The following is a 27,888-nucleotide window of genomic DNA, read 5'->3' on the forward strand; positions in this document are numbered from 1 at the left end:
CTACGGCCGCATCCTACTTCGGCCGTAGGGTGGCGCTGGGCTCAAGCTCCCTGGCAGCGCGGTCCTCCTGGCCGGCTTTGGGCCGCTCTAGCCGCCTTTCTCGCCTGCTCTGCCGGGAGGCGGGCGCGCTCGCGGGGGTCCCTCCAAGATGGCGGCACAGAGGAGGAGCCTGCTGCAGAGTGTGAGGAACCCGCTCGCTCTTCGGGATGGGGGTTGGGAGCCCGGGGAGACCTGTCGGGTGCAAGCGCGGCTCCTTCTCCGCCTTTGGTCGCCTCCCCGTCCCTGGCAGGGTGTGGCCGCCGCCCTCCCCTTTCCCGGGCCGGTCCCCGCTCATTCCCGACCCCGGGTGCGTGCCGCGCGTGCGCGTTGCCGGCCGGGCCGTCGGGGGCTCGGATTCGCGGTCCAGCGGCCGCGAGCGTCAAGGGCGCGTGGAGGTTAGCGTTCTGGAGCCTGCAGGGACAGTGGCGCGCGGCCGCCGAGAGAGCCGGGGTAGCGAGCCTACCCCGGCCCCTGGGCGGGTCGTGCGATAGGAATCATCATAGCAGCAGCAGCCAGTTGTGTATCGCTTACTATATCCCAGGCTTTGTGCCAATAGCTTTATATTTCTAAGTTTAATTTTTCATAACAGCCCCGTGAGACAAGTACTGTAATTCTCCCTGTTTTACAGATGAGGAAACTGAGGCACAGAGAGGTGGTCTTTTGCCAAAGGCCACACAGCTGGTAAGTGGCAGAGGCAGGATTAAAATCAGGGATTCTGATTCCAGAAACCCTCTTAACCTCTAGGCTATACGGAGGGAATGACTGGGTTCTGGTCCTGGCTGTAACTCACTGTGCTTCCCTCAGTCTCAGTTTCCTTATCCATTAGGTAAGAGCAGGCAGTGGGAGGATTGTCTTGAGGCTCCCCCCTCCCACCTCCCCCCAGTCTGGACCCTTATGGGATTGTCACTGGTATCTTCCAGCACCTGCATCCTTTTGACACACATATACACAGATGCACATGCGTGTTGGCACCATGGACCAAGGGCAGGTTGCTGGTCCCCTGGGTCCTCCTCAGACATGGCGGTCTGTTGTACTTGCCTGCGGACTTGTCTGCCTCCTGTACTGGAAAGTGAACTTGAAGAGAGGGGAACACTGGATAGTGTTACCAGCACCTCCCATCACTAGGTGCTGGGCATTCAATAAATTGTTTTTATAAAATAATGAGTAAAGCATTTGAGGCCAGGTTCAGTGCTCAGCCCTGACTTTACAGAAATGCAGCACATCTTGGCCCTACTGCCCTAAGGGGTCTTGAAGCATTGGAACCAGTGGGTAAGGGTGGCCTTCACTGCTGTAATCTAATGAGAGGCTTTGCGTAGACTCCCTTTGAAATTGCTCCTCCAGGACGGCAATTCCCAGCTTTTCCCAGTGGGGAATGCTCTCTTCCCCTCCACACCTTTGGCTGTCCCTTTATTTTACTACTGCCTGGCAGTTTGGCCTTATCCTTTTTTTCTTTTTTTGCGGCACACGGGCCTCTCACTGTTGTGGCCTCTTCCGTTGCGGAGCACGGGCTCCGGACGCGCAGGCTCAGCGGCCATGGCTCACGGGCCCAGCTGCCCCGCGGCATGTGGGATCCTCCCGGACCGGGGAACCCGTGTCCCCTGCATCGGCAGGCGGACTCCCAACCACTGCGCCACCAGGGAAGCCCTGGCCTTATCCTTGTGTTGGTTAGGTAGGCCTGGCCCTCTGCTTTGTAGGAGGGCAGGGCCCTTATGTAAATGTCCCCAGTGTAGTAAACATTCCGGAAATACTGGGTGGGTTGTGGCAGATGCCGGTGTGGTTAACTGTCATAGGCTGACGTGGCTTGCTGAGGAGAGTGGCTACCAGCTTCCCTCCCTTATCGGTGTGATGGAGCCCAGGGGACTCAGGTTAGACAGAGGCGAGCATTGCTAGCTCCAGAACGTGTGCAATCTTTTAAAGTTGGATGGTTAGCTTTAAGCACATAGCACTGTGATGAAAGGCAAAGGGATGATAGGGATGTCCACACCAGACCCGTCCCACGCTAGTGATGATCAAGACATCTCTGCTCACAGGGTATCCAAGGGTCCACACGGTGTGCTGGGCTTGGCCTGCCGTCCACTGTCCTGAGTCCGGTGAGAGTAGCTCAGACACCGTCATTCAGCAGGTGGCTATGAGATCTGCTGGTCTGTAGTTACTGGGCCTGGGGATACGAAGATAAATAAGGCAGGTGTCCACCCCCACTGCATTTGCAGTCCTGCGTGGGAGAAGGAGCCTGTATCACTAATGTGATGTGTAAGGCACTCTAGTGTCAATGTGTTGAGGGGCTGCAGATGGCCTAATTTGACCAGGTCAGCGCAGGAGGGGCTGGGGATCTGCTGTCATGGTGCTGGGAGGGAGTGCCAGGGACAAGATGGCAGAGCGCTTCGTGGAATGTCATCCTGAGGAGTTTCACCTTTGCTCCCCAGGTAGTGTAGTACCTTAAAAGATCTTTTGAAGAAAAGATGAGCTTTTGAAGTAGCTTCAAAAGAACTTGGGCCCTTCACAGCCTGTTAAAATAGCTCACGGGTCCTGTATGACCTTGGGCAATTCACTAACATCCCTAAAGCTTGATTTTTCACTTAACATCCCTGAACCTTGGTTTCCCCACCCGAGAGGACTCCCAGGAGTGTTGTTAGTATTAAATGAACATGTTACACCCCTGGCCTGGTGTGTTTACCTCCAGCCATGAAGCTCCACCTTCAGTCCTGATGTGAATGAAGGCCTACGGTTCATTCCCGTAAACGTCACTGAGTACTCAGTATGTGGCAGGCACTGTGTAGATGCAGGGGACCCTGCCCTCGTGAAGCTTATGTTCTAGTGAGTGAGATAGGAAACAGAAAGAAGTACAGATTATATATGATATAATAATATCCAGAATATAACATAGGGGTGCTGCGAGGAAGAATAGGCCGGATTCACAGACGGGGGTGAAGGGCCTGTTTTAGACAGAGTGGTTGGGGAAGACAGTTGAACGTTTGATGAGATGAGGTGGGCGATGTGGGAGGGAGTATTCCTGCGTGAGGAAACGGGTGCAAAGGCTCCCCTATTAGGGGAGCGTCAGGCTGGAGTGGAGTATGTTGGGGGAGTAGTGGAAGCCGAGGTCCGAGGGAGCCTTGTGGATCCTGATGTGAGCTTTGGATTCTGTGCTAAGTGTGATGTGAAACTCTAGGGTGGGTTTGAGTAGGGGCGTGAAGTGATCTGATTCGTGGCTGGAGAAAGAGCCTTCTGTCGAGAGGCAGGCGTTTGAGCGGCCAGAGTGGAAGCTTGGGACCTGCTGCGTGGTGCTCCCCGTTGCCCAGGTGTGAGACGACAGAGGCTTGGTCAGAGTGACGGAAGAAGGGTGGTGAGAAGGACCCAGTTCTGGCTGTGTTTGGGGGGAAGAGCTGATACGGTTTGCTGACAGATCAAGTGTGAGGCGTGTGACAGGAAGAAGAGTCGAGAAGGACTACAAGGTTTTGGTTGGAACAACAGTGGTGCTGTTTACTGAGGTGGGGAGCCCTGGAGGAGGCGTGCCCTGGGGGCAGGGAGAATCAAGAGTTTAATTTTGCCTAAACTACTATTTACTTAATTATTTAAAAAGTCAACTTGAAATCAAATTTTTCCTGAGCAATTATATCTATGAAATCACAGGTCCTAGCCATATATTTTTCTTCTAATGTATGTTAAAATAAACACATAGCCTTAAAATAAAAACATCCTTTAGACCATCACCTACAACTGTCTCATATGCCGTCAGAATGTGGTCCAGCTGCTCCAGCACACGGTAAGCTCCACAATTATTAGTAGCCCCTTTAAAATGTATTAGTGCTATATTTGTGATGAAAACATAGAGGACCTTTGATGGAAACCCTAGTGAAAGAGGTGGGGGCCAGGAGTGGGGTCGGTCCCAGAGAAGTGAGGAAGGAAAAGGGGGTCATTCTGAAAGATAGAGATGGCAGGAGGCATCGGGGTGTTTTAGGCTTTTTGGAGAGAAAGAACTGCTACCCCCACCCAGAGTCATCTTGCTGAGGGCATGGTTCTCTCTTTCTGAGCTTCCTTTTTGCTTCTAAGTAATCCGGGTGCTTCCGCCACAAAAACACTCGGCCTTTTCATACTATAATTTGATATTCAGGCTGTGGCCCGAACTTGGAATCATGCTTTTGTCTATTTCTGCTGCCCAGGAGTTTGAGATGAGTCTCTGTGGGGACTTTTATGGACTACTTTTTTTAAATTAATTAATTTATTTTATTTTTGGCTGTGTTGGGTCTTCGTTGCTGTACTCAGGCTTTCTCTAGTTGCGGTGAGTGGGGGTTACTCTTTGTCGCGGTGCGCGGGCTTCTCATTGCAGTGCCTTGTTTTGTTGCGGAGCACGGGCTCTAGGTGTGTGGGCTTCAGTAGTTGTGGCTCGCGGGCTCTAGAGCACAGGCTCAGTAGTTGTGGCGCATGGGCTTAGTTGCTCCGCGGCATGTGGGATCTTCCCAGGCCAGGGCTCGAACCTTTGTCCCCTGCATTGGTGCAACCACTGCGCCACCAGGGAAGCCCTTATGGACTATTTTTATGTGACATGGTCACGTGTACGTGAGGTGCTGATGCTGAAATATATGTGTGCAAGGTGTGACCCCCTTAATGGGTTAAATACAATTGAATAACTAGAGAAATTTATACCAAAATATGAATTTTGGAATCTCCCTCAGAAAATCAAGTTAAAATTAGGCTTTTCGAAACAGATTCTTTCTTGTGAGAAATGAGTTTGTAACCCATCAAAGAGTTAAGTGAGCCATACTCACTGTTTTATGTGTTTATGAGGCTCTAAGCCTGAGACTCCCCTTTCTCAGCTTCTCACGACTCATGTTCAGGCGCTAAGCACCGCTTGCTGCTGGTGCTGTGGGCCTGGCATTTGCGGGCGTGGGAGAAAGTGTGCATCAGTGCGTGCAGGGGTGGAAGGGTGGGTGGTTTGTGTGAGTAGAAAATACATGACCTTTCCGAAAACTGTTCAGAAACGTGGAGGAAGGAAGCAAGAGTGTTGGCAGTCTGGTGGGTTTTAATAGAATCAGCAATGAGTGCTTGGTATGGATAATCCCCGATGGCGGTGGACAGAAGGGGGAGAATACAATTGAAGCTTACCCGGCCACAGCAGGGTGAGAATGATTTGAGGGCCACTGCTGAAATCAGGGAGGACCAGATACTCTCCCACTCCCACACGGGTAGCACCTCCTGGAATTGTCTGGCAGCTTGTTACTGAATGTTTGAGCTGCTGTGGGGACTGCACTCCATGCAGGGCCGTCGCTGAAGGAGCACTCATGAGTATCTGAGAAATTGCCCGTATGTCATTGGGTCTAAGACACTATGGATTATAAGGACACATCATTATTTTACATACTACTAAGAAAGAAAGTGCCCTGCTAATTAACTTGTAACACACTAACTTCAGCGATATTAAAAATGTTGAAAATACATGTCTTTGAATCGGTGAAATAAAGTAGCCAATTAACAATACCAGGCTATAACCTGAGAGTTGCCACAAGTTGCCAAATAGTTAATAGCCAGCGAGTAGGTACCCAGAATGCACGGTGAGGCCACGGGATGCATTTCTCAGGGAAGGGGCCCCAAGGCCTTGGGCAGTATTTTCCCAGAACCTGGAACACATTCAGTGAGGTGGTTAGGTGTATGCCGATGTAAAACGCATCCTTACATGTGGAGGTTATTTGCTCTTTAGTTCTCTTTGAAACTTTCTGATGATATCAGGAGATAAACTTGGTTTGGTCCTAGTACGTATGTAACACCTTTCTGGTTCTTGCTAATCTCCCTTTATTTCAACAGAGGGAGCAGGGCTTCAGCTCAGAGTGTAGCAGCCCATGACTTAAGCTAGAATTTAATAACCTTGTTTTGTTTTCCTTTCTTATTACCATCAAGATTTGGCAGGTAATAATGGTTTTCCACTTATAATACTGAAGAGTTTACATTCAAAATGAAGTCATTTTAATAAAAGAAAACATGGCAGATTAAAGAAAAAACATGAAATGGATAATTTGTTGAAGATGGTGAGTGGATGGTTGAGGTTTGGGAAACACGGGCCTCTGGCACCAGTGGGATTTGAGCTGGGCTTTTGTGGGTGGATAGGACTTGGAAAGACAGAAAGGGAGAGGCTCTGCCTTACCGTAGATACTATTTAATATGCTCTTTGGGTAATTTTTTTCTTATTTCTTCTTTCTTTATTTAAATAGCAAGGCAAGTTGGCTAGAAACTCATTGTTTAAAGAATGTCAATGTGAAATAGGAGAACTTCGCTCAGCAAGGTTCATATATAAATAGTTGGTTTGTTTTAAAGTATGTGCTTGTTTCTGTGACTGTACCTCTAGGGTCAGTAGCCTCTTTATGTGAGGTTCCAAAAATACATATGGCTTTTCAAGTATCATAAACCTTTGGCGGAGGTGTTACTTCCCTTCTGTGTTTGGTGCAGACACCTCCTGTCAGAAGCGGGTTAGCTTCCCACGCTTTTTCTTCTGGTCACAGTTTTTTAGAAGTCATTTGGAACACTCTGTAGCAGGCCTTATCTGTACAAGATAGACAGCTGAGTGAGATTGTTAATCTGTCAAAGGGTGAGATTCAAAACTATGTCAACAGGCTGCATGGCTGAGATGAAAGCATTAAGATATAATCCAACCGATATAAATTTAAGTTTAAAAAACTCCTCTACAGGAGTGTGGTTTTGGGGAACTGACTCAAGAGAACTTCAGAGGAAAAAGGCTTTGTTATTTTAGTTGACAGTAAGTAGAGGCTAGATGCCCATCTTTTCTTTAAGTATATGAAGGCTGTTGATTTTTTGTGTTGATTTTGTATCCTGCCATCTTACTGATTTATTTCTGAGTTAGTTAAATTATTTTTAACTAGTTTTATAACTAGTTTTATAAAAACTAACTATACTGAGTTAGTTTTATTATTTATTCTTTAGGGTTTCCAAATACCATCACATCAACTGCAAATAGAGATGACTGTACGTCTTTTCCAAGTCGTATGCTCTCCTTCTTTTCTCTTGTCTAATTGCATGTGCTGACACCTCCAGTTCATTATTAAGTAATGGAGATTATAGGTATCCTTGCTTTGTTCCTGATCCTAATGCGAATGCCTTTTGTGTTTACCCACTAAGTAAGATGCTGGTATTAGGACTGACTGAAGTATATATATAATGGTACATTAAGAAAATATCCGTCAATGACTGTTTCCTTAAGTGTTTTTATCAGAAATGGACAAACACTGCCCTTAAGCCCTGGAGTACTTACCCACTGACCTAAACACTGATTGCCAATTACTAAAACAATGCATTTCCAAAATATTACTAGCTCAACATTATGAAAATCCAATTTCAGAAAAAGCACTTAACACTGTAGAAGTATCCAGACACTAAGCGTAAATACTTTCTGAAGAATAAGGTACTTGTTAAGTAGGTTGACCACTGTCAGACACACAGTCTTTCTGGTTTGGGGAGCTTGCTACGCTCATGTCAGCTGGGCATGGCTGCAGCAGCCAGCATGGCATCAGCCTGCTCCTGAGAGCAGCTTCGTGAGCTCCCATCGTGAAGTGCTTTTACATGAATTGTTCCTCTGCCACGACACACTGATGTGGCAAGTTCCTCAGTCATCCATTTTGAGTTTATCTCCTTCCTTGTGAAAGACTAATGTACTAGTCTTTTTCATAGTGTATTTCTCAATGCCAAGTGGGCCCATAAGTTGCTTGGGTAATATTTTTTTTTTCTGGAAAGTATGAATTTATTGGAAAGATTTAAGTCCCCGGAAGCCTGTCTCTGACCCTTGCGGGAGTTAGATAATGGCAGAGGAAGCACTGTGATTGCAGCATCGATGACGGGTTTTGCATCGTGGGCGACACATTCATATTGTTCATCTCACATTAGAGGACGAGTTCAATCCATCTTAATCTCAGTTTTAATCACAGACAGGATTCTAGAAAGTATAAATGTCTTCTCCTCCCATGCTTTAAAACAGCTGGGACATTTTGGGGTGCCAAATACTGGCTTCTTGGCCCATCTTTTCAGGACAGGGGACACTCCTAGTTGGGGAGATGCTTTTGTGCCTCTGCCTTATCTTATGCTTAATTTCTTCCCAGTTGGAGGCAGGAGGCAGACCCTAGAAAAAGGAGCTTCTTTGGGAAATTTACTTGCGAGGTTGCCTGAGACCTTTGTGAGGTCCTTGGTGATGGAGGTATATTAATCAGATCTAAGACATAGGGGATGATTGGCAATATCTGTTCCTTGAAATATAATTCCTTGGCAATGAACTCCTTTCTGTGGCCTTAAAGGCCTTACACTGTCCTTACTTGGGCACACACGTGCGTGCATGTGTGTAAACGCAGGAGCAAGCCACTTTCCCTGCTGCTCACTACAGAGGCCACGCCAGCCTCACACTTCCTTAAACCTAAGTCATTCTATTTTCTACCTCAGGGTCTTTGCATCTGCTTGGAAGGCTCCTTACCCACTTTCTGAAATGGCCACTGCTCCATAATCGTTCAGGTCTGTCTCAGAGGTCACCTCCCCAGAGAGACTTCTTCTGGCCACCTCATCTGAAAGAGCCCTCCCCACCACTGTCTGTCCCCTTACCCTGATGTATTTTCTCCACAGCACGTTTCCTTGCTTAAAAGTGCCTTGTTTATTTATCGTATTACATGTTTGAAGTCTCTCTCCCTAGAAAGGAAGTTTCAAGCCAGGACCCTCGGTTGTTTTCTCCACTGTGTCCACAGCACCTGGAGTAATGCCAGCCTGTTGTAAATGTTCAGTAAACATTTGTTGAATGAATATATGTATTAATCAAATATACTCTCATTGCATAATGTCATATGTGGATTCCAAAGACTGAAGTTCACACTTATGTTAAGAGAGACATTTTTGTTGCTTTAAAGTGAGACAGGTCAGGATTAAAACTAGAAACAGTTTTGTGTTACTGTGAAGCAGTTTTTTGTTTTGTTTTGTTTTATTTCCCTGTAGCTTGACCTGAAAGAGTTAAATGCTCAGCATCATCGGGAGCTGGGCAGAATTTCAGCTCTTGTTGCCGTTCCTTTTCCATTAGTAGATTTTAGTCATATGTTCTGTTGTCAAAGACTGCTCGTAGGCATTGGTAGCTTTTTAGCCCTTGTGGTGAGGTTGTGTGAATTTTTAAAGTCCCATAAAGAAGACACAAGGACTTTTAAAGACATACCGTTTGATGAATTGCAAGATTCAATATAGTGAAGATGTCACATCTCCTCAGATTGATCTATAGATTTGAAACAATTCCAATCAAAATCCCAGCAGGATTTTCTTGTAAATACAAGCGGATTCTAAAATTTATATGGAAAGGTAAAGGAACTAGAATAGCCAAAACAGTTTTGAAAAAGAATAAAGTTAGAGGCATCACACCAACTGATGTTATAATGTAGATTTTACATACAGATTAATAAAGCTATGGTCATCAAGAGCTTTGAGTTGGTGGAAGGATAGACACATAGATCAACGGAATAGAATAGAGTCAAGAAATAGACCCATACGAGTATGGCCAGTTACTTTTTGACAGAGGTGCAAAAGGTAATTAAATGGAGAAAGGATAGTCTTTTTTTCTTTTTTTTAAAGTAACCAGAAGTATTTAAAATACTCTTTTTTTAAAAAATTTATTTTTGGCTGCGTTGGGTCTTTGTTGCTGCACACAGGCTTTCTCTAGTTGCGGCGACTGGGGGGGCTGCTCTTCGTTGCGGTGCACGGGCTTCTCACTGTGGTGGCTTCTCTTGTTGCGGAGCACAGGCTGTAGGTGCACGGCCTTCAGTAGTTGTGGCGTATGGACTCTAGAGCACAGGCTCAGTAGTTGTGGCGTACGGGCCTAGGTGCTCTGCGGCATGTGGGATCTTCCTGGACCAGGGCTCGAACCTGTGTACCCTGCATTGGCAGGCGGATTCTTAACCACAGCGCCACCAGGAAAGTCCAGAGAAAGGATGGTCTTTTCAACAAATACTATTGGAAAAATTGGACATCCATTTGCCAAAAAAAAAAAAAATTTACCTAAATCTCCTGCCTTATATAGAAATTAACTCAAAATGGATCACAGGTCTAAATGTAAAACTATAACACTTTTATTTTTTATTTATTTATTTTAAAATTTATTTGTTTGGCTGTGCCGGGTCTTAGTTGTGGCATGAGGGATCCTTTAGTTGAGGCATGCAGGCTCTTAGTTGCAGCGTGCATGTGGGATCTAATTTCCTGACCAGGGATCGATCCTGGGCCCCCTGCATTGAGAGCATGGAGTCTTAACCACTGGACCACCAGGGAAGTCCCTATAACACTTCTAGAAGAAAACAGAAGATATCGTGACCTGAGACTGGGCAAAGAGTTCTTAGAGATGACATCAAAAGCATGAACCATGAAAGAAAAAAAATGATTAAATGGATTTCATCAGGGTCCACAACTATTGAGCTCCCGCGCCTCAGTGAGAGAGCCCGCGTGCTGCAAACTACAGAGCCCACGTGCTCTGGAGCCCGTGTGCCACAACTAGAGAGAAGCCTGAGCACTGCAACGCAGAGACAGCTCACAGTAACGAAAGATCCCACATGCCTTAAAGATCCTGTGTGCTGCAACTAGGACCCAACACAGCCAAAAAAATAAGGAAAATAAATAAATATTTTTTAAAAAAGGATTTCATCACAAGTAAAAACTTTTGCTTTACAAAAGACACTCACTGGTAAGTGAATGAAATAGCAGGTAGAGACTGGGAAAAATATTTGCAAATCACATATGCAAGAAAAGACTTTTATCCAAAATATATGAAGGACTCTCAAAATTCAGTAGTTAAGAAAACAAACAACACAATTAAAACATAGGTATGAGACTTTTTAAAGAGACACTTCACCAAAGAAGATATGTGAATGGCAAATAGGCACATGAAAAGATGCTCAACATCATTATTAGCCATTAGGGAAATGCAAATTAAAGCTGTGATGAGATATCATTATACACTTCTTAGAATGTCTTAAAAAAAAAAATACCATGTGATGAGAATGCGGAGCAGCAAGAACGGTCGTGCGTTACCTGTGGGAGGCAAGTGGCGCGCCGCTTTGCAAAGCAGTTTGGCAGCTTCGTATAAAGTTAAACAGCAGTCTCACTCCTAGGTGTTTACCCTAGAGATATGAAGAGTTATGTTCACACAGAAACCTGCCCATGAGTGTTTATAACAGCTCTCTTCATAATTGCCAAAAACTGGAAACAGCCCAAATACCCTTAAGGGGATGAATGGATAAACTATACTATGTCCATATGACAGAATACTGCTCTACAATAAAAAGGGACCAACTGTTGGTGCACGCACCAGCTTGGATGGATCTCAAAGGCATAATGCTGAGTGAGAGAAGCCAGTCTCAAAAGGTTATGTACTTAAAGACATAGAGTACAGTGGTGGTTGCCAGGGGCTGGAGGGAAGGGAGAATGGGGAGTTTTTGTTTAATGGGTAGAGTTTCAGTTTTACAAGATGAGCAGAGTTATGGGGATGGATGGTGGCGATGGCTGCACAGCACTATGAATATATGTAACACCAGTAAAATGTACACTTAAAGATGGCTTGAAAAATGGTTAAGATGATAAAGTTTATGTTATACGTGTTAACCACAATAGAAAGAGGAAGAAAAAGGTTATACATTGTGTAATTTGATTTATGGCATTCTTGAAAAGACTGTAGAGTGATGGGGCACAGGTCACTGGTTGCCAGGAGTTAGGGGAGGGTGTGGCTTCAAAGGGGCAGCATGAGGGCGTGTTTGGGGAAGATGGGCTGTTCTGTATCTTTATTGTGGCGGTAGTTACACAAATCTCTACGAGTGTTAAAACTCATAGTCATAGACCTGGGGCTTCCCTGGTGGCGCCGTGGTTGAGAGTCCGCCTGCCGATGCAGGGGACGCGGGTTCGTGCCCTGGTCCGGGAAGATCCCACATGCCGCGGAGCGGCTGGGCCCGTGAGCCATGGCCGCTGAGCCTGCGCGTCTGGAGCCTGTGCTCTGCAACGGAAGAGGCCACAACAGTGAGAGGCCCGCGTACCGCAAAAAAAAAAACCAAAAAACCTCATAGACCTGCCCACCAGAAAGGCAGTTTTACTATATGCTAATTTAAAAATAAAAACAAACTCCCATCCCCTGCTGAAGTTGCTCCAGGGTGCAAAGCACAAAACTAAAGCGCTGGAATAAATGCAGCATAAAAGCAATTGAAATGAAAAAAAATAAATAAAAAAGCTATGAAGTCACTCCCTGTCAGTATGTAAATGAACAAAAGATGAAATTGGCCACGAAAGCTAACCACAGGCTTTTTACATATCTGATTGCAAAAGCCTGTTGAAGTAGTTTTCACATCCTTTTTTGAAGTCTGTTACTGCTAACTTGTAAGAAGTTGTGCACAGTATTCGTGCTTTTTAAATTTTCAATAAAGCTTTCAATCCAAATTTTACTCTCCTTGCAGTTGAACTTTGATTTTCCCAGTTTTAGTTTGCTCTAGTTCAGCTTGGTGGGCACGGGAATGCCTTTGTGAACCAGGCAGGGCTCTCAAGTGGGGGCTGGGTGTAGGGGAGGCTTTCAATGAGTTAGTGGATCACACCTGCGCCTGGGGCGATTCTGGGGCTTAGAAAGTGCAGGTGCTCAGAGTGCCCCCCCAAGGAGATTTAGGAAATTCAGAGTCTGTGTTTGGGCTGCCTCCTAGACAGCTCTGTGTATATGTGCGTGTGTTTGTGTTTAAAGCTCTGTCGTGGTTATACTGAACAGCCTGCTTTGAGATCCATGGGGTAGAATGGGAGTCAGACACAGGCAAGAGTGGGGGGCCAAGTGTAGTAGGGATACACAAGAGGGCTGGCAGCCAAGCCTGGGGAGGGGCGTCCTGAAGGAAGTCTTCCTGGAGGCGGTGACTCCCGAGCCAGAGTCCCGAAGGACATGGAGAATTATTAGACGAGGACAAGGAGGGTGTTCCACGCAGAGGGAAAGAGCGGGATGTGGACAGGGTACTGCAAGCATTTGGTAGTAGTGGAGAAGCATATGGCGGGGGGGCAGATGGGAGAGGACACCAGGGTGGAGTGGGGACCAGGGCGTGGAGACCCCAGTGCTAGGAAGAGTGACTGAGGCTGAGCTTCTAAGTCAGTTTCTCTAGGTGTGGATCTGTGTTGCTTGAATCAGTCCCCTGGGAGGAGCTGTCTACACTGCATATATCCTGAGCCCCGCCAGGATCAGACATTCTGTGGGCGGGGCCTGGAAATCTGCGGTTTTAACCAGTGCCCAAGGGATTGGAGTCAGAGCCATTGCAGTGCAAGGTGGGGACCACCAAAGAGTTTTTATACGAGGAGTTTGCTTCACTTGTGTGTGTGTGTTTCACTCATGCTCCACAGTGTACCGCACTCCTGGAGATCCCTGCTGAGCCTTGCATGTGGGAACTCTAGTCTTTTTCAGGTTTCCCGGGGAAGTTTGTGGATTAGCCATAAACCACGCAAACCCTTCTGCAAGTGTTTGTTCATACACGCATCATTGTTTTCCAGGAGGAAGTGGAACCCTCTGGGTGGGGCTCCGGGCCTGCTAGGTTTTTGTTGGGGAAGAAAAAGCAGATGAGGTGGGGTCTGCCCTGGGTGAGAAGGTAACGCGCTTGGTTTCCTGGTGTCCTTCCCAGGAGCAGCAACCAAGCTGGACGGATGACCTGCCGCTCTGCCACCTCTCTGGAGTTGGCTCAGCCTCCAACCGCAGCTACTCTGCCGATGGCAAGGGCACTGAGAGCCACCCACCAGAGGACAACTGGCTCAAGTTCAGGTGAGAGTGCTGGCAGCGCCCTCCTGGGCACCAGAAGTAGGTTTGCAAGCAAGAGAAAGCAGTTTTGCAGCTGTTTTCCGTGGGGCTTCCTAGTGCGATATGGCCCACGGGAGGTGATGTCTGCTGCTGTCCCTTCCACGTCGAGACCTCAGACCAGCTGAAGGCCTGCTCCAGGGGGCAGGGGTATCCTAGAAAGTCACGGCCAGAGTGCAATGATAGTCAAAGTGGGGACCCACGTGGGCACCTGAAGCCACAGCTGCTGTGTCTTTTGTCTCCCCAATGCCTTTCCTTTCTCCCCCTCGCTCTGGAGCTGGCATCACTCTTCTGTGAGCCCCTGGTCTCAGGCCACCCCCTGCCCTCTCCCTCTGTCAGGAGTGAGGACAGCTGCTTCCTGTACGGGGTCTTCAACGGCTACGACGGCAACCGGGTAACCAACTTCGTGGCCCAGCGGCTGTCTGCGGAGCTCCTGCTGGGCCAGCTCAGCGCCGAGCACACTGAGGCCGACGTGCGGCGGGTCCTGCTGCAGGTACTGGGGCTCGGGCTGGCTGGCCGTGGCTGAGTTCCCTGGGCCTCGGCCCTGCGACTGCAGAGCGTGCGGTTAGCCCGGGGCTGGTCTGAAGGCCTCGCTGGCTCGTCTCCGCAGAAGAACCAGCTCTGGGAGCCTCTCCCAGCGGCAGGGGCACCCCACTTCCCAGGTGCAGGGCCGGGCAGCCAGCAGCAGTCCTTCCCCACGCCTCGCGGGGTTGGCCCTGGACGAGATGCTCCTGGGGAAGGGGATTATGGACGTCACCTTGGACGTGGGGTATGGGGGCAGCAGCTGAGCCCTGGTAGAGACAAGGTCGTTGAGGGTGGCCCTCTCCCCCCGCGTGGCTCAGGCACTCAGTCACTGGGGGCTCCCCAGGCCCTGCCTCCTCGCTCCCGCTGGGCTTGTGCTTGTTTTGCCACTTCTGCGTTTCTGCTCGCTGCTGTTCTGGAGTTTGTCCTCCTGGCATCGCCTTTTGGAAGCAAGTCCAGGGGCACTTAGTCTTAGACGAGAAATGTGGATTCCTCTTCCTCGAAAACAGCGTTCCCAGCCATTTTCCTGCCTTGGCACCTGCGGGCCCGCGCGCCGGCCATGGCCTTAGGGCCCAGTGCCAGTGAGTGTCAGCTGGCGCCCTTGGGAAAGGCGGCAGCGTGAGCTGTGTTGAGGGGCCTTCAGGATGTGGCAGTGACACTAGCTGTCACTGACCTAGACTTGGTCTGAGCCGGGCGCTGGGTGCTCAAGGCGCACACCCTCAGTCACTGTCAGAACAGCGCTTCCCCTGAGGAGGCCGCGCTGCCTGGCCGGCAAGTGCCAAGCTGGCTGTCACCCTCAGGCAGCCTGTGCTCCCTACCTCTCTGCCGCGTCCCACCTCTCTGGTCGCTCTGCACTGCCACCTGGAAGGCACCAGCCCCACGGGGCCATCTTCATCAGACCTTGCTCTGCGGGAGCAGCAGTGCCTGGTGGTGCGCTGTACGAAGCCCCATCACACGGTAACCTGCGGTTGATGCAACTTGCCGCCGTTAATAGCATTTCAGCCTCAGATGACAGTGGTGTTTGAACTGGCCTTTGCCGCCTTGTCCTCTGCCACCAGGCCTTCGATGTGGTGGAGAGGAGCTTCCTAGAGTCCATCGATGACGCGTTGGCAGAGAAGGCGAGCCTCCAGTCCCAGCTGCCTGAGGTAACGTCCCCAGCCTGTGCCCCACGAGCAGCAGATCAAGGTCCAGCTTTGCTAGGAGCAAGGACTCGTCTGTCATGTCCCTCCCAGGCCATTGATACAACTGGGCCAGAGCGGCAGGCGTTAGGGGACAGTTTCTGATGGGATGCAGGTGGCAACGGGTCTGCCCTCCTAGGGCCCTCCTTGGCTGGCTACGAGCAGCCATACTCTGCGACTCCACTTGGGGTGGGCATAGGGTGTGAGAGAAGCTCCTTCCAGGTCGGTCCTCGGCCCGAATCTGTCCAGGCCTCGTCACCCGCCTGCTCACGTCATGCGCAGGTACCTTCAGGGCCGACGGGACGAATTAGGTCACGCCTGGCTCTCCTGAAAGAAGCCTGCCCTGGAGCTGCAGCCAGCTTCCTTCCCGGCCGGGCCTCAGATGCTCTGTCTTTAAGGGAGGGGAGGTTGGTGAGATGCTCTCCAAGGCCCTGGCCTGCTCTGACCGCCGGTGATGGCTTCTAGGGCGCCCCTCAGCACCAGCTGCCCCCTCAGTATCAGAAGATCCTCGAAAGACTCAAGACGTTGGAGAAGGAGATTTCGGGAGGAGCCATGGCCGTGGTGGCGGTCCTTCTCAACAACAAGCTCTATGTCGCCAATGTCGGTGAGCCACCTGCCTGTCCCAAGGCGGGAGAGCAGGGGAGAAGGTCAGCCTCGGGATCCGTGTGTCCTTTGGGCGGTCTGCTTCCCAGACACGGAAGACCTCCACCTCGAGCGTCCTGAGACCACTAAGTGTTTCCCGTTAACTCCATAGGACGTCTCAGTCCCAGGCCGGGGCATTTGAAGTACCTGCTGAGAGGCTGGTGTCCCGGCTTGAGTCCCCCCTGTGCCCCTAACTGGCTTGTGGCCTTGGGGAGTTGTGTCCCCTCTCTGGGCTACCTTAGTGGCTTCCTTGTCTAGAAGAAGTTGTCCGGCTGTGGAAGACCCACTTGGCATGAAGGGCGGCAAGATGGGCTGGGTTTGGGCTGGAGGGTGAGAGGTCACAGGGACATTTGGATTTGTAGGTGAAGAAGGGCCATGTTCGAGCCTGAGAAGGCGGTGCCCTCAGGGTGCAGTTTACTGCAGGGGCTCTGGAGAGACCCCACTGATACGGTCCCTCTTCTCTTCCTCCTTTCCTTAAGATTTCGTTACGGAAAAGATTCAAAACTGTAATAAACAGCATTTTTATGTGAAGAGCATTTAGTGAACTGCTGTGTGCCCATCCCCCATCCCCAGCATCCTCCCCCGGCCAGCCTCACTTCATCCACAGCCCTCTGTCCCCGCGTTGTTGTTAAGCAAACCCAGACGCTGTGTCGTGCTATCTGTAAATACTGCAGTGTGGCTCCTTAGGGAAAAGGTCTCGTTAAAATCCTAATCATAATTGTCCTCGGATGCCACTGGAAAAGTTTAACCTAATTCCTTAATATCATCAGCTCTCCCTGACTGCTGACTGGCTCCAGTGGTCTGAGCCTATTTTCTTTGCTCATTTCAAGGATTTCCATGTGTGAGATGCTTGCCTTTTCTCAACGTGTCCTGTTCTTCGCTGTGCTCTCAGTCTTTGCTCAGCTGCTTGAATTCTTCTGCAGGTACGAACCGTGCGCTTTTATGCAAATCCACGGTGGATGGTCTTCAGGTGACACAGTTGAACGTGGACCACACCACGGAGAATGAGGATGAGCTCTTCCGGCTCTCACAGCTGGGTGAGTGGGGGGCGGGGCCTGGTGGCTCACCCTGTGCCTTCTGTTGGCCACGTAGAGAAAGGCATGAAGTGGACGGGCTGTGACCTTGGGCTTGGGACCAGCCTGCCTGGGGTTGAATCCCAGCTCTTCCACTTACTAGTTGGTGATTTTGGAACTTACTCAAGTTTTCTGTGCCTCAGTTTCCCCTTCTGTGTAATGAGGATAATAGTAACACTTAACCTCAGGGTGTTGTGAGGATTGAAAGAGTTACTACGTGTGAAATGCTTCCAGGAGCCTCTGGTATGCACTGTTATTGGTGGAGACTGAGAGGCCAAAGAAGTCCTGGGGCTCCAGCTGCCGCCATGGCCACCCCCTCCCTTCCCTGTGAGCCCAGGCTGCAGAGGGAGCTGAGCTGGGCGGTGCTGGATCTGCTGTCCCGTAGGGGAGGACTCTGAGCCACGGGTGTTCTGATGGGGATGGGGGCTGAGGACACTGGGGGACTTTGGGCTAACTGCCCTCCAAGGTGCCTGCTATGATTTCACTTCCTGTTCAGTGCCTTGTTTTTGTGGATATGTCTGTATCCCCTTCTTTTGGTTCTTCTTTATGAACAAACTCTGAGGTTGTCGTGTTGTTCTTCCTCTGGTAGGTTTGGATGCAGGAAAGATCAAGCAAGTGGGCGTCATCTGTGGGCAGGAAAGCACCAGGCGCATTGGGGACTACAAGGTCAAATACGGCTACACTGACATCGACCTACTCAGGTGAGTGGCCGGCCCAGCTGCCCCCATTTGTAAGACCAGAGGCCTGGGGCAGATGCAGATTTTAGGCTCTAGGGACAAAAGGTACAGTTGAGGTAGTTTGGAGCCCAAGGAGATTCTTTCGTTCTCCCGGAGAGGTTGGTGTGGGGCAGGCCCTGGACCCAGCAGGCAGCAGGCCAGGAGTTGGGGTCCTGTAGAGCTAGGCTGGCAAGGGGTTAGGTGGGGAGCTGGGCCAAAGCCAAGGGCAGCAACCAATGCCCCAGGGCCTGGCAGGAGAGGCCAGAGTTGGCATGAGCTGCCTGGTGTGGATAGAGACAGACCGAAGGCCTGTTGGTCAGTATTGTCATGACTGGGGCCAGGGCGGGGCTGCCAGATGGGTTGTCCCTTCTGGATGCCACCCACTGCTCATAGCAAACAGACGATGATAATAACGTGAGCCTTCATCCAAGCCCATGCGCAGTTTTTTACATCCATTCTCTTATTCAGTCCTCAGGCCCTATGAAGTGGGTGCTCTTATTGCCCCAGAGGTATTTTCATATGAGGAAACTGACACATGCAGACACTAGGTAGCCTGCCTGGTCTCAGGGCTAATAGTGGGCTTAGGCAAGACTTGAAGCCAGGCAGGCTGAATTCAGAGCTTGTGTCCTGAACTACGGCGACCCTGTATGCAACAACACTGTGTGTGTGTGTGTGTGTGTGTGTGTGTGTGTGTGTGTGTGATGCCCACCTTGTGTCTTAGAAAACATGTGTTACAGCTCCTTACCCTCACAAGGTTTAAATAATTACGTTTGGAACCTTTTGTCTCTAATTTGTCGGGTTCTGTTTGCTTTATGGAAAGGTCCATCTGTGGTTTAAAACAATTCAAACAGTGCCCAGGATATGCAGTGAAAAGTGAATCTTCCTCCCACCCCAAGCCCAGACTCCTTCCTCAGAAGCTGCTAGTTTCTGAGGTATCCTGCCCTGGAGTTTCTGTGTACGTGTGCGCGTGTGTGTGCGCGCCGCATGCACTGTGCATGGCGCGTGCTTGTTGGGGGTGGGGAGGGAGCAAGTTGCCTTTTCAAAACACCCACAAATGCTAGCATTCCGCGCCCAGTGTTGTGCACTTCACTTTTTTCAGTATAGGCACCCACTCCTCCATTCCTGCACACCTACAATTTAGGCTGGCAGCATTCTTGGTAACAGTTGCTAGGATTCCAGTGTGTAGCTGTCAGCACTCACCTAACCCGCCCCTACTGATGGACCGACCTTCAGGATGTTGCCAGACTCACTCTTTCAAATCCTGTTGCCAGGAACATCTTCTTATCCTTGCCCTGTGTGCATGTGTGCATGTTGGAGCTTCCTGACATTGACCAGCTCTGATGGTGCATCAGTTCATAGTCCCTCTGCAGCTAGAGTGTATGTGGGGCCTGGGTCAGCTTGGAGGAGCCCAAGAGGAGTGGGCTTTTAAAAGAGAACCCATCCCTCTGGCTGCCCCCCCCTCCCCCTGCCACCCCCCAGCTCTGTGGACAGGAAATGCGGAGTGGGACCAGGATTGGGCATTTGACCTTGGCCGTTGTGACCCCAGCCTCGCCCTGGCTTTCCTGGCCCTCTGAGCTTTATTTTAAGAGCTGCCCTCAGAAGACAGGTCTGTTTTTCTGGTTTTCTCTCTCCTCTCTTTCTTTTCCTCTTGTCAGATGTGTGTTTTATTTTACATTCTGGATGTAGATTCTTCTCACCAGAATAAATGTCCCCAGGGGGCCATTCCAAGCACAGCTGTGCCCTCTGCTCTCTTCCCACAGCGCTGCCAAGTCCAAGCCCATCATCGCGGAGCCTGAAATCCACGGTGCACAGCCCCTGGATGGGGTGACTGGCTTCCTGGTGCTGATGTCCGAGGGGCTGTACAAGGCCCTGGAGGCAGCCCACGGGCCTGGGCAGGCCAACCAGGTGAGCTGGGCCCGAGCAGAGCATGGCTGCTCAGCCTGCAGGGTGGCATGCTCCCCAGAGCTCTGATTCTCACATGCTTTCACCAGACATCTTCTCTGGGTTCAAAGTTGGGAGAAGAAAAAGCCCAGAGTTCCAAGAACACCCATCCTACCCAAAAGCTTTGCTCATCTGGGCTTGAAGCAGTTCCAGTCCCCAGGGTCCTGAGCAAAGCCTAAGGGAAGAGGGTGAGGGAAATGAATTTCCACAGGCACACGTGGCTCTGGAGACTGTCTGGGAAGGGCCCGGGTGGGCCGCGGAGGAAAGCCCCGCAGGGGCGCGGCCTGGTACATAGAACGCTGGCCAAGGAGTCGTGCGGCCCGCCCAGGTCCCGCTCCACTGCCTCGGTCGCTTCCCTCTTTGAGTTGCACATGATACACAGTTCATTCCTTGTTTCTGAGACGGGGATGATGACCTCTGCCTTTGTGGGGTTGTGATGAAGGCTGGGCGTGGTAGACATAGGTTCTCAGCCAGGGGGAGCTGCTGCTTTTTCCTACACCTTGGGATGCACGTGTCAGATGGTCGTCACTAAAGCGGGACTTGGAGGCAGTCACATTGAGGATGACTTGAAGGGAAGCTGCCTTTACCTGACCTGGGCTTGCTGGGTCAGCCAGAGAAGTTCAGCTTGTGTTTCTCCTTCCATCTGTGATTCTGGTGAGAAGGTAACCTTTTCTGCTTTGTCCTAATTAAAAATAATGAGGGCAAGTCTTAGGCGCCTCACTGTCTCCTAATACCTGTGTTCAAGGTTTTTCATCTATTTTATCTCATTCCTTCCAGTAGCCTTATAACATGGTAGGGGCAGGGGCTCACTGCCATGTCAGGCTAGGGAACTTGGGGCTCACAGAGTTCAGGGTCTTGCCTGAGGTGACAAAGCTGGTCAGTGCTGGAGCTGAGCCCCCCGGACCGGGCCCAGGTCATTTCCTGTTACCTGCCAGCCTGCCCTCCTACCTCCAAGAGACTGCAGCCAGCCATCATGTAGAGGATTTTGTGTTTATATTTTTTATCTTACCATAGATGTGATCTTTTTTTTCCTTTCTTTGCTCTTCGTGATAAGACTGTCCAGTGGCTTCTGCTGGGTTCTAGAATACACGGGACAGTGGACTTCTCTGAGGGCAGGGACCCTCTCTTCATCCTGTATCCTCAGTTTCTGACAAAATCGACATATCATCTCCTACAATAAGTTTGTTCCAGGAAAGAAAGCCGACAATTTGTACTGAGCTTGAAGTGCCCTCACATCCGTTATGTTTTTTAATCCTCACTGTAATGCAGTGAGGTGGATATTATCCCCCATTTTTTTGGTGTGTGGAAGCCAAAAATCAGAGAAATCACAAGGTCACACCTTTTCTAATGAGAAAGTTCCAAAAGAATTATCCTGAATACCTTGAGAAGCTCAGGTGGCAGGCTTGGCTGGCGGGGACGTCCACTTGCTTGGCTGGTGACCCCTAAGTGTCCTGATTTGGCTGTGAAGGTGTGGCCTACACTCCCTGGGCCCCCTCGTTGCTCACCAGGTTTGTGCTCCCGTCGCCCCCAGGAGATCGCCGCCATGATCGACACGGAGTTCGCCAAGCAGACTTCCCTGGATGCAGTGGCCCAGGCCGTGGTGGACCGGGTGAAGCGCATCCACAGTGACACCTTCGCCAGTGGCGGGGAGCGTGCCAAGTTCTGCCCAAGGCACGAGGACATGACCCTGCTGGTGCGGAACTTTGGCTACCCCCTGGGAGAGATGAGCCAGGCCGCACCCACCCCCGCCCCAGGTATGTGTGCCGCAAGCCTGTGCCCGAGGCCACGGCCTTGCTGCCTGGGGTGGAGTGGAGTCGGGAGGCCTGGCTTTGAGCAGTTCCAGGCCCGGCCCTGACTTTAAAGCTGTCTGAGCTGTGCTTATTTTTCCCTTTTTGTCTGTGAAATGAGGACAATACCACCTGCCCTGGCCTCCTTTGAAAGACCTGAGGGCGCGGGAAGCACTTTGCAGCACCACGGGCCACATCGCGGGGACAGCGGCAGCTGCGGGCTCAGTGCCTGCTGTGCGCCAGCCACCTCGCCCGCGTATTTCCTTTCGTCCTCATTAACAACCCTTTTACAGAAGGGAAACTGAGGCCCTAGAAGGAAGGGACCTAGCCGAGGTTGGGCATGTCAGAGGTGAGGGAGAGACGCTTTACTCTCTACCTTTTTAATCCTGAATCATGTTGCCCAGGAAGAATTATTCTTTTGTTCTCCCTCCCAGTGCTGCTTTAGTGTCAAGACCATCAGTTCCTGGGGGCTGCATTTCTTTTTCTTTTTTTCAAACAAGCAAGCTCTAGCACTCAAGCATCAGATGGATTTGTTCTCCCACGGACACCGGGGTTACTGGAGTTTCTCTAGCTTGTTATTGCAGCCGTATTTTTGTTGGGCCAACCTCAACTAGGAGCATACTTAGCCCTTGGGTTAAAGCACCGTGGGAAGCCAGGCAGTAACCCTTCCGTTGAGGCAGCTCAGCACTTCTCTTCCTGCCTTGAGCACCGGCAGTGCTTTGCTGCTGAGCCGAGGCCCCTGCCTGGCCCGGAAGAGTCTCTGCCGCAGGTACTCCTTCGCTGTCCTAAGGGGCAGAGGGTCAAGCTAGGGGATCCAAGCCGGGCCACCGCCTACCTTCTCAGGCCCTGGAGCGGCCCTGTTGCTGCCACCCCAGGGTCCCCCCGAGCTGCGTCCTGTAGCCCACCACTCTCTTCCTCCCATAGCTGCAGGAGGACGCGTGTACCCCGTATCCGTGCCTTACTCAAGCGCCCAGAGCACCAGCAAAACCAGCGTGACCCTGTCCCTCGTCATGCCCTCCCAGGGCCAGCTAGTCAACGGGGCCCACAGTGCCTCCACCCTGGACGAAGCCACTCCCACCCTCACCAAGTAAGCGGCCACCCCCAGCCCCAGCCATCACAGGCCTGCTTCCTGGGCACAGCCCTGGGTCCCTGGACAGGAGTGGCCGTAGGGCCACGTCCTGTGCCTGAGGAACCTTGGATGAGACGCCCTGAGACGTGCTGGGGTCTTATTCCTCTCAAATCCCCCAGTTCCATCCCTGGGGAGGCCTCCGTAGCCTCCCAGGCGAGACTGCAGGTTCCAGCAGCTCCTTGAAGCCGGAAGGGAGGGGGTGGAGACAGGCAGCTCATGCTGACAGCCTGCTGCTCATTTCTTCTTGCAGGTGCCATGTATTCGTTTTCATTTAATGGGAAGGTTGTCCTCTTGTTCTTTTCTCTTCTCCCGTCTTGGAGTGTGTGATTTGGGGGGCCTCCCCCATGGTATCTGTGCTTGTGGGACATTGTTTGGCCTGTGCCGGCTTATGAGAGCCAGTGCTCTCTGACTGAAGCGTCAGATTTTAGCTTTGAAGCGAGTTCTCTAGTTTCAGGCTGGGGGAGGGGTGGAGGCAGCAGGGGGTCTGGAGCCTGGGGGTATGGTGGGCGGGCCCCCTCCTCACTCCTGGCAGACCTGCCTGACAGGTCGGGTGTCTGCCCCGCCCCCTCCACGTCTGGGGAATGTACCCCCACCTGCCACACCAGGGGGCTGGGCTCTGGTTTCCACATTCCAGCCCTGCACAGAATAATAGAGGTGCCCCACCCAGCCCACTCAGGATCTGGCCGGTTGGAAGGGCCACCGGGAAGGTTTCCCTGTGCCTCGCAGGGGGCCTTTCCTTCTCCCTGCCCCCAGGCTGCCGCCGCCACCCTTGTGGGCCGGACGGGCCTGCCGGGCAGCTGAGTGATGGGCATCCTAAACGTTGTACGGGTGGCCTCCCCACCCCTGCAGGGCTGCTCAGAGGAGCCGCCAGCTGTGTCCACAAAGGCAGGGCGTGTAGCAGCCATCCCAGACCAGGCCGGAGAACCAGCCATTCTTCTGTGCCTCGGGCTCCCTGGTCCCTCCATCCTGCGTCAGAGCTTAGTTGCCCCCCCACCCCGCTGCCGGGCTGGCCCAGCTCTGAGTGCTGGGACTGTGCAGGACAGTGGGTTAGCAGGTAATTCCCAGATGTTACAGGCTGTGTGGCAGAGGGTGGGTGCCCGGGGAGCTCTGGGAACATGGGGGGCCCGTCGCCACCCAGCTTGCGAGAGAAACGAGGAGGAGGGAGGAGGGAGGTTTTCCGGGAGAAGAGCCCTGGCCTGCCTGTGACCCGTGGGGTTTGGTCTGGGATGGATTTGGAGAGGTTGGAGTGGATGGCGCCCAGCTCGGCGCCGCTCCGCGGGTGGCAAGTTCTACATCCTACACAGTAGCCACTAGCCACGCGTGATTATTGAGCACTGAAGTGGGGGCTCCATTTGTTTCATTCTAGTTAATTTAAAGAGCTACATGTGGTTAGAGCTTCAAAAATACATTTGACTTTTCCTCTGCCCCGAAGGACCTCTGGCCGGCTGGCCCTTGTGGTTGCCTTTGTGGCCTGTGCCCTGAGGGGCTGGCCAGACGCCACGGCCCATGACTGATTTGCCCCTGTTGTGCTCCCAGCCAGAGCCCGACCCTGACCCTGCAGTCCACCAACACGCACACCCAGAGCAGCAGCTCCAGCTCTGACGGGGGCCTTTTCCGCTCCCGGCCCGCCCACTCGCTCCCCCCCGGCGAGGATGGACGCGTCGAGCCTTACGTGGACTTTGCGGAGTTCTACCGCCTCTGGAGCGTGGACCATGGCGAGCAGAGTGTGGTGATGGCGCCGTAGCCCAGCCGCGGAGTGCAACCCGAGCAGGACCTTGCCTGGGGACGGGGCCCAGCTCCGGGCCTTTTCCTGCCATTTGCCTGTGCCCCAGGGGCCAGCGGGGGCCTGGTGCTCAGCCTGCATCGTACTCTCACTCCACAGCCTGCGGTGCTGTAGAGAATGTTCTCTCAGTGCACCAACGCAGACCGGACCCCTTGCCACGGCGGCAGCACAGGGGCCGGAGGCTCAGTCCCCCAGCAGCCTCAGCCACGACCATTGCTGTTCCTCAGAGCAAGGGGCACAAGGGCGGCAGCCCACGAGCCCCGCGAGTGGCAGCCACTGCTTTCCCAAAGCCATCCCCTTCCCGACACCATCTCCCCTGGAGGAGCCTGTGGCCACTGCTAGCGCCCCCTCGCCCCTGGGGGGTGGTTCCCGCCTTCTCCAGCTGGCCTCCAGAGTGGAACCCCAGTTGGCGTCTGCACCTTCGAGGCCTGCACCCGTCCCTGGGCCCCGTCCCTAGGCCTCTTTGGGCTCGGGGGCACTGGGATGGCTGCAGAGGGGGCAGTCAGGTGGAAAGGAACCGGAGAGAACTGGTCCAAGAGGAGCACTGGTCCTGGAGCCCACCAGAGTGGGCAGGCTGGGCAGGGCTGGCTCCCCAGGGCCGGGTGAAGAGGGGAGGTGTGCCCGGCCTGAGTGGGCCCCTCCGGGAGTGGCGAGGCCCTGAATCGGGGTGAGCCAGTTCTGCTCTGCTTTTCCCCGCTGGAGCTGGGGAGGGCCCCAGGGTGGGAGCTGCTAAGACTGCAGTCTTAACCACTGACTGTGAGTCTCTGCCAGCTCCACGGTAACAGACAGGTCTTAGGCCAGGCCTCGGGGCTCACTGGAAACAGAGAACAGTGGAGAATGGTTCCAGAAGGTCCTGGAGACCGGCTGCTCTGGGTGGTCGAGGGCTTTGGAGACGTGCACTGTTCTTACAGACACTTAGGGTCGGGATCAGGCCAGCCCAGGCCCTCAGTTAGACCATTTCATGCATGTTCTCTGCCTTCAGTGGGGAAGGGGTGCCACCAGGGCTGTCAGCTGGAATTGCCCTTCGTATTTTCAGAGGAGGAAGCAGGCTCAGGAGACTCACACCTTGTCCAAGTCACGCAGTCAGTGGTGGAGCAGAACTCAAACTTTCTTGTCAGTCTCTGAGGCCCCCCTGGGTTCTTGCCAACACCCCCCCACCTGGTGCCCAGCCTCCTGCCCCATGATGCCCCAGACACAGCTCACCAGGGACTGGCTGCTGTGCACGGCCTCCAGTGTGCTTGGACTCTGAAAAGTCAAAGGCCAGTTCCAAGGTTCCCTGTTCGCCCTGTGGTCCAGGAACATGTTTTCCTGTGGCAGGGCAGGGCCCATTGTGGTGCCGGTTTCCGAGGGGAGCCGCGGCATGAGCAGAAGAAAAACGGATCTCAGCAGAAGGCCCTGACCCCCCTCCACTACGAAGCCATCTCCGTTGTGCAGGTGAGCAGATTCAAAATCAGTCACAGAGGCTTGGGCACAAAGGGATTCTCTTCCGAGAATGTCTCTGTATGCTGTTTGGTCTCTAGAGTTAGAATCACTTTTTTACGGCAGTAAAGAGATAATAAAGGGTGGTATAATGTGTCGTGCTATTAATAGTCTACGGGTGTCTTGTGTAGCTCGCGGCGGCCCTGGGAGGTGGCAGTCGCCTCCTGCCCCGCTCAGCATCTGGAAGCGCCAGCTCATCAGGCCTGGGAGTGGCAGAGCCAGGATGTGAACCCGGCCTCTGGACCGGACCGGTGCTGCCACCTCACAGCCTGAGGGGAGGGCGCTGGGTTGCTCAGCATCCCCCGAGGTCCCTGCACACCTGGAGAGGGTGACAGTCCTCCCCTGCTGCGCGCCAGCTCCTCCTCTTCCTGAAGGCAAGGCCGGTTCTCGGCGTGTGAGTGTGGTGTGGCTGGCAGGGCTGCGGGTCACCAGGACCCAGTCCTCCCACTCCCGCTCCCCACTGGTCAGTAGACCTTGAGAAGGTTCCTCGGCCTCATTTTGGTTTCGTCTGCATGGAGGATACTCTATGAATACTAGTCCACAAAGCGCCTCTTCCCGCTTTACGGGACTTAAGACCTTGTCCCTCTAACACTGTAAAGTCATGTATAAGGAAGGGTCTGCCTGGGGCCTTGCGTTCAGCAGGTGCTACTTGCCACTTCCCCTGGGAACCCAGACGCTGGGCCGTGGGTGTGGTTATTGCCTCTTCTCAGCGAAGCCCAGAGGGAGGCTGTCAGCCGGGCTCTCGGACGTTTCCTCCAGCAAGGGCATCTTTCATGATTCTTCTTTCTGGGCCCCCTGCTTTGAAGCCAAACAAGGACACAGATTCCTGCCAATCCTGATGGGCTCGGCATGAGCCCACGCAGAGGTGATGTCAGCCCGGAGCAAAGAAGGGCATTTCCATGAGCCTCTGGGCGTGCAGCCTCCTCAAGGAGGCTTTGAGGAGTATTGACACCAGCTCAGGGACTCCATTCCTGCCTCCGAGACACCCCTGCCTTCAGGCTGTGTGTACCAGCCGGCTCATCCAGCCCCTTCTTGCCCCGTTCTCCCAGGTCCCTCGGTGGGCCAGGGCCAGGGTGGACCTCAGGGCCCCACGCATTGCCTCAAGGCCAGAGCCCCCGCCTGTTTCCGCACCCTCTTGCAATTGTCACTTCAGCAAATCCTGCCCTTTACCCAGATGGTGCTGAGCTCAAGAACCTTCCAGAGCTCCTGCGTCCTGCCTCGAGGCACCTGCTGCGTTGGAGTCCTTCGTGTGCTTACCCCTCTCCCCCCGCCCCTCCACCCTGGACCCTGCACAGCCCCTGGGCAGGTCGAAGAAACGTCAGGTGAACGACGGTAGGTGCACTGCCCAGAGAAGAACTTCTGGAACTTTCCTACAGGAAACATCTTTACCCTGTAGAAAACTCCCACCCCAGTACCCCCCGAGTTTGGAAGTGTGTAAGCAATTAGATGTCTCCTAACTTTGAATATCTAGGTGAATTCTGCAGGCAAATCCACAATAATCTCATGGTTGTTTTAGTACAAAAGCAACATTTTTTTCAAAAATAATATTTAAAATTACTTATTGTCAAGTAAATTGATGCTTCAGGAAGTGCTCCATGTCAGTCCTATAGGTTTGTAGGTCTCAGCCCACCGCAGGGAACCCAGCAGGACCCAGGTGGAGGGGCCCAGGTGACCCTATAAAACCCGCTAACTGCTATGTGCCAGATGGGAACTTGCAAGGCATTAACTCCTGAGAGGCCCTCACGGTGGTCGCCCCCCACATGCCCACCAGTGCCAGCAGGCAGGGATTTGTGTC

At 52.3% G+C, this 27,888-nt stretch overlaps 1 protein-coding gene across 3 annotated transcripts; it reads left to right on the forward strand.

The window, feature by feature from the left end:
* Positions 1 to 91: 91 nt before the first annotated feature.
* TAB1 (TGF-beta activated kinase 1 (MAP3K7) binding protein 1) lies at positions 92 to 26,173 on the forward strand. Of its 3 annotated transcripts, none has more exons than XM_029205132.1 (11): positions 92 to 181; positions 13,674 to 13,810; positions 14,183 to 14,336; positions 15,424 to 15,510; positions 16,009 to 16,147; positions 17,109 to 17,222; positions 17,848 to 17,959; positions 19,735 to 19,879; positions 21,447 to 21,669; positions 22,627 to 22,789; positions 24,368 to 26,173. In XM_029205132.1, the coding sequence occupies exons 1-11, from the start codon at positions 149 to 151 to the stop codon at positions 24,573 to 24,575; spliced, it is 1,515 nt and encodes a 504-aa protein (XP_029060965.1). In that variant the 5' UTR covers positions 92 to 148; the 3' UTR covers positions 24,576 to 26,173. The 3 variants fall into 3 exon arrangements, with proteins under 3 accessions (XP_029060965.1, XP_029060966.1, XP_029060967.1); XM_029205133.1 differs by having other exon boundaries at positions 24,264 to 24,548; XM_029205134.1 differs by having other exon boundaries at positions 24,372 to 24,548.
* Positions 26,174 to 27,888: the final 1,715 nt, after the last annotated feature.

The sequence above is a fragment of the Monodon monoceros genome, unplaced genomic scaffold (assembly GCF_005190385.1).
Source record: "Monodon monoceros isolate NGI ecotype Baffin Bay Population unplaced genomic scaffold, NGI_Narwhal_1 Super_Scaffold_6, whole genome shotgun sequence".
NCBI lineage: Eukaryota > Metazoa > Chordata > Mammalia > Artiodactyla > Monodontidae > Monodon > Monodon monoceros.

Coding starts and splice junctions, on each gene's coding strand:
- TAB1 (XM_029205132.1), top strand. CDS start 149: ATGGCGGCACAGAGGAGGAGCCTGCTGCAGAGT. Junction 19,880..21,446: donor GGCCTGGGCAGGCCAACCAG/GTGAGCTGGGCC, acceptor CGTCGCCCCCAG/GAGATCGCCGCCATGATCGA. Junction 21,670..22,626: donor CGCACCCACCCCCGCCCCAG/GTATGTGTGCCG, acceptor TTCCTCCCATAG/CTGCAGGAGGACGCGTGTAC.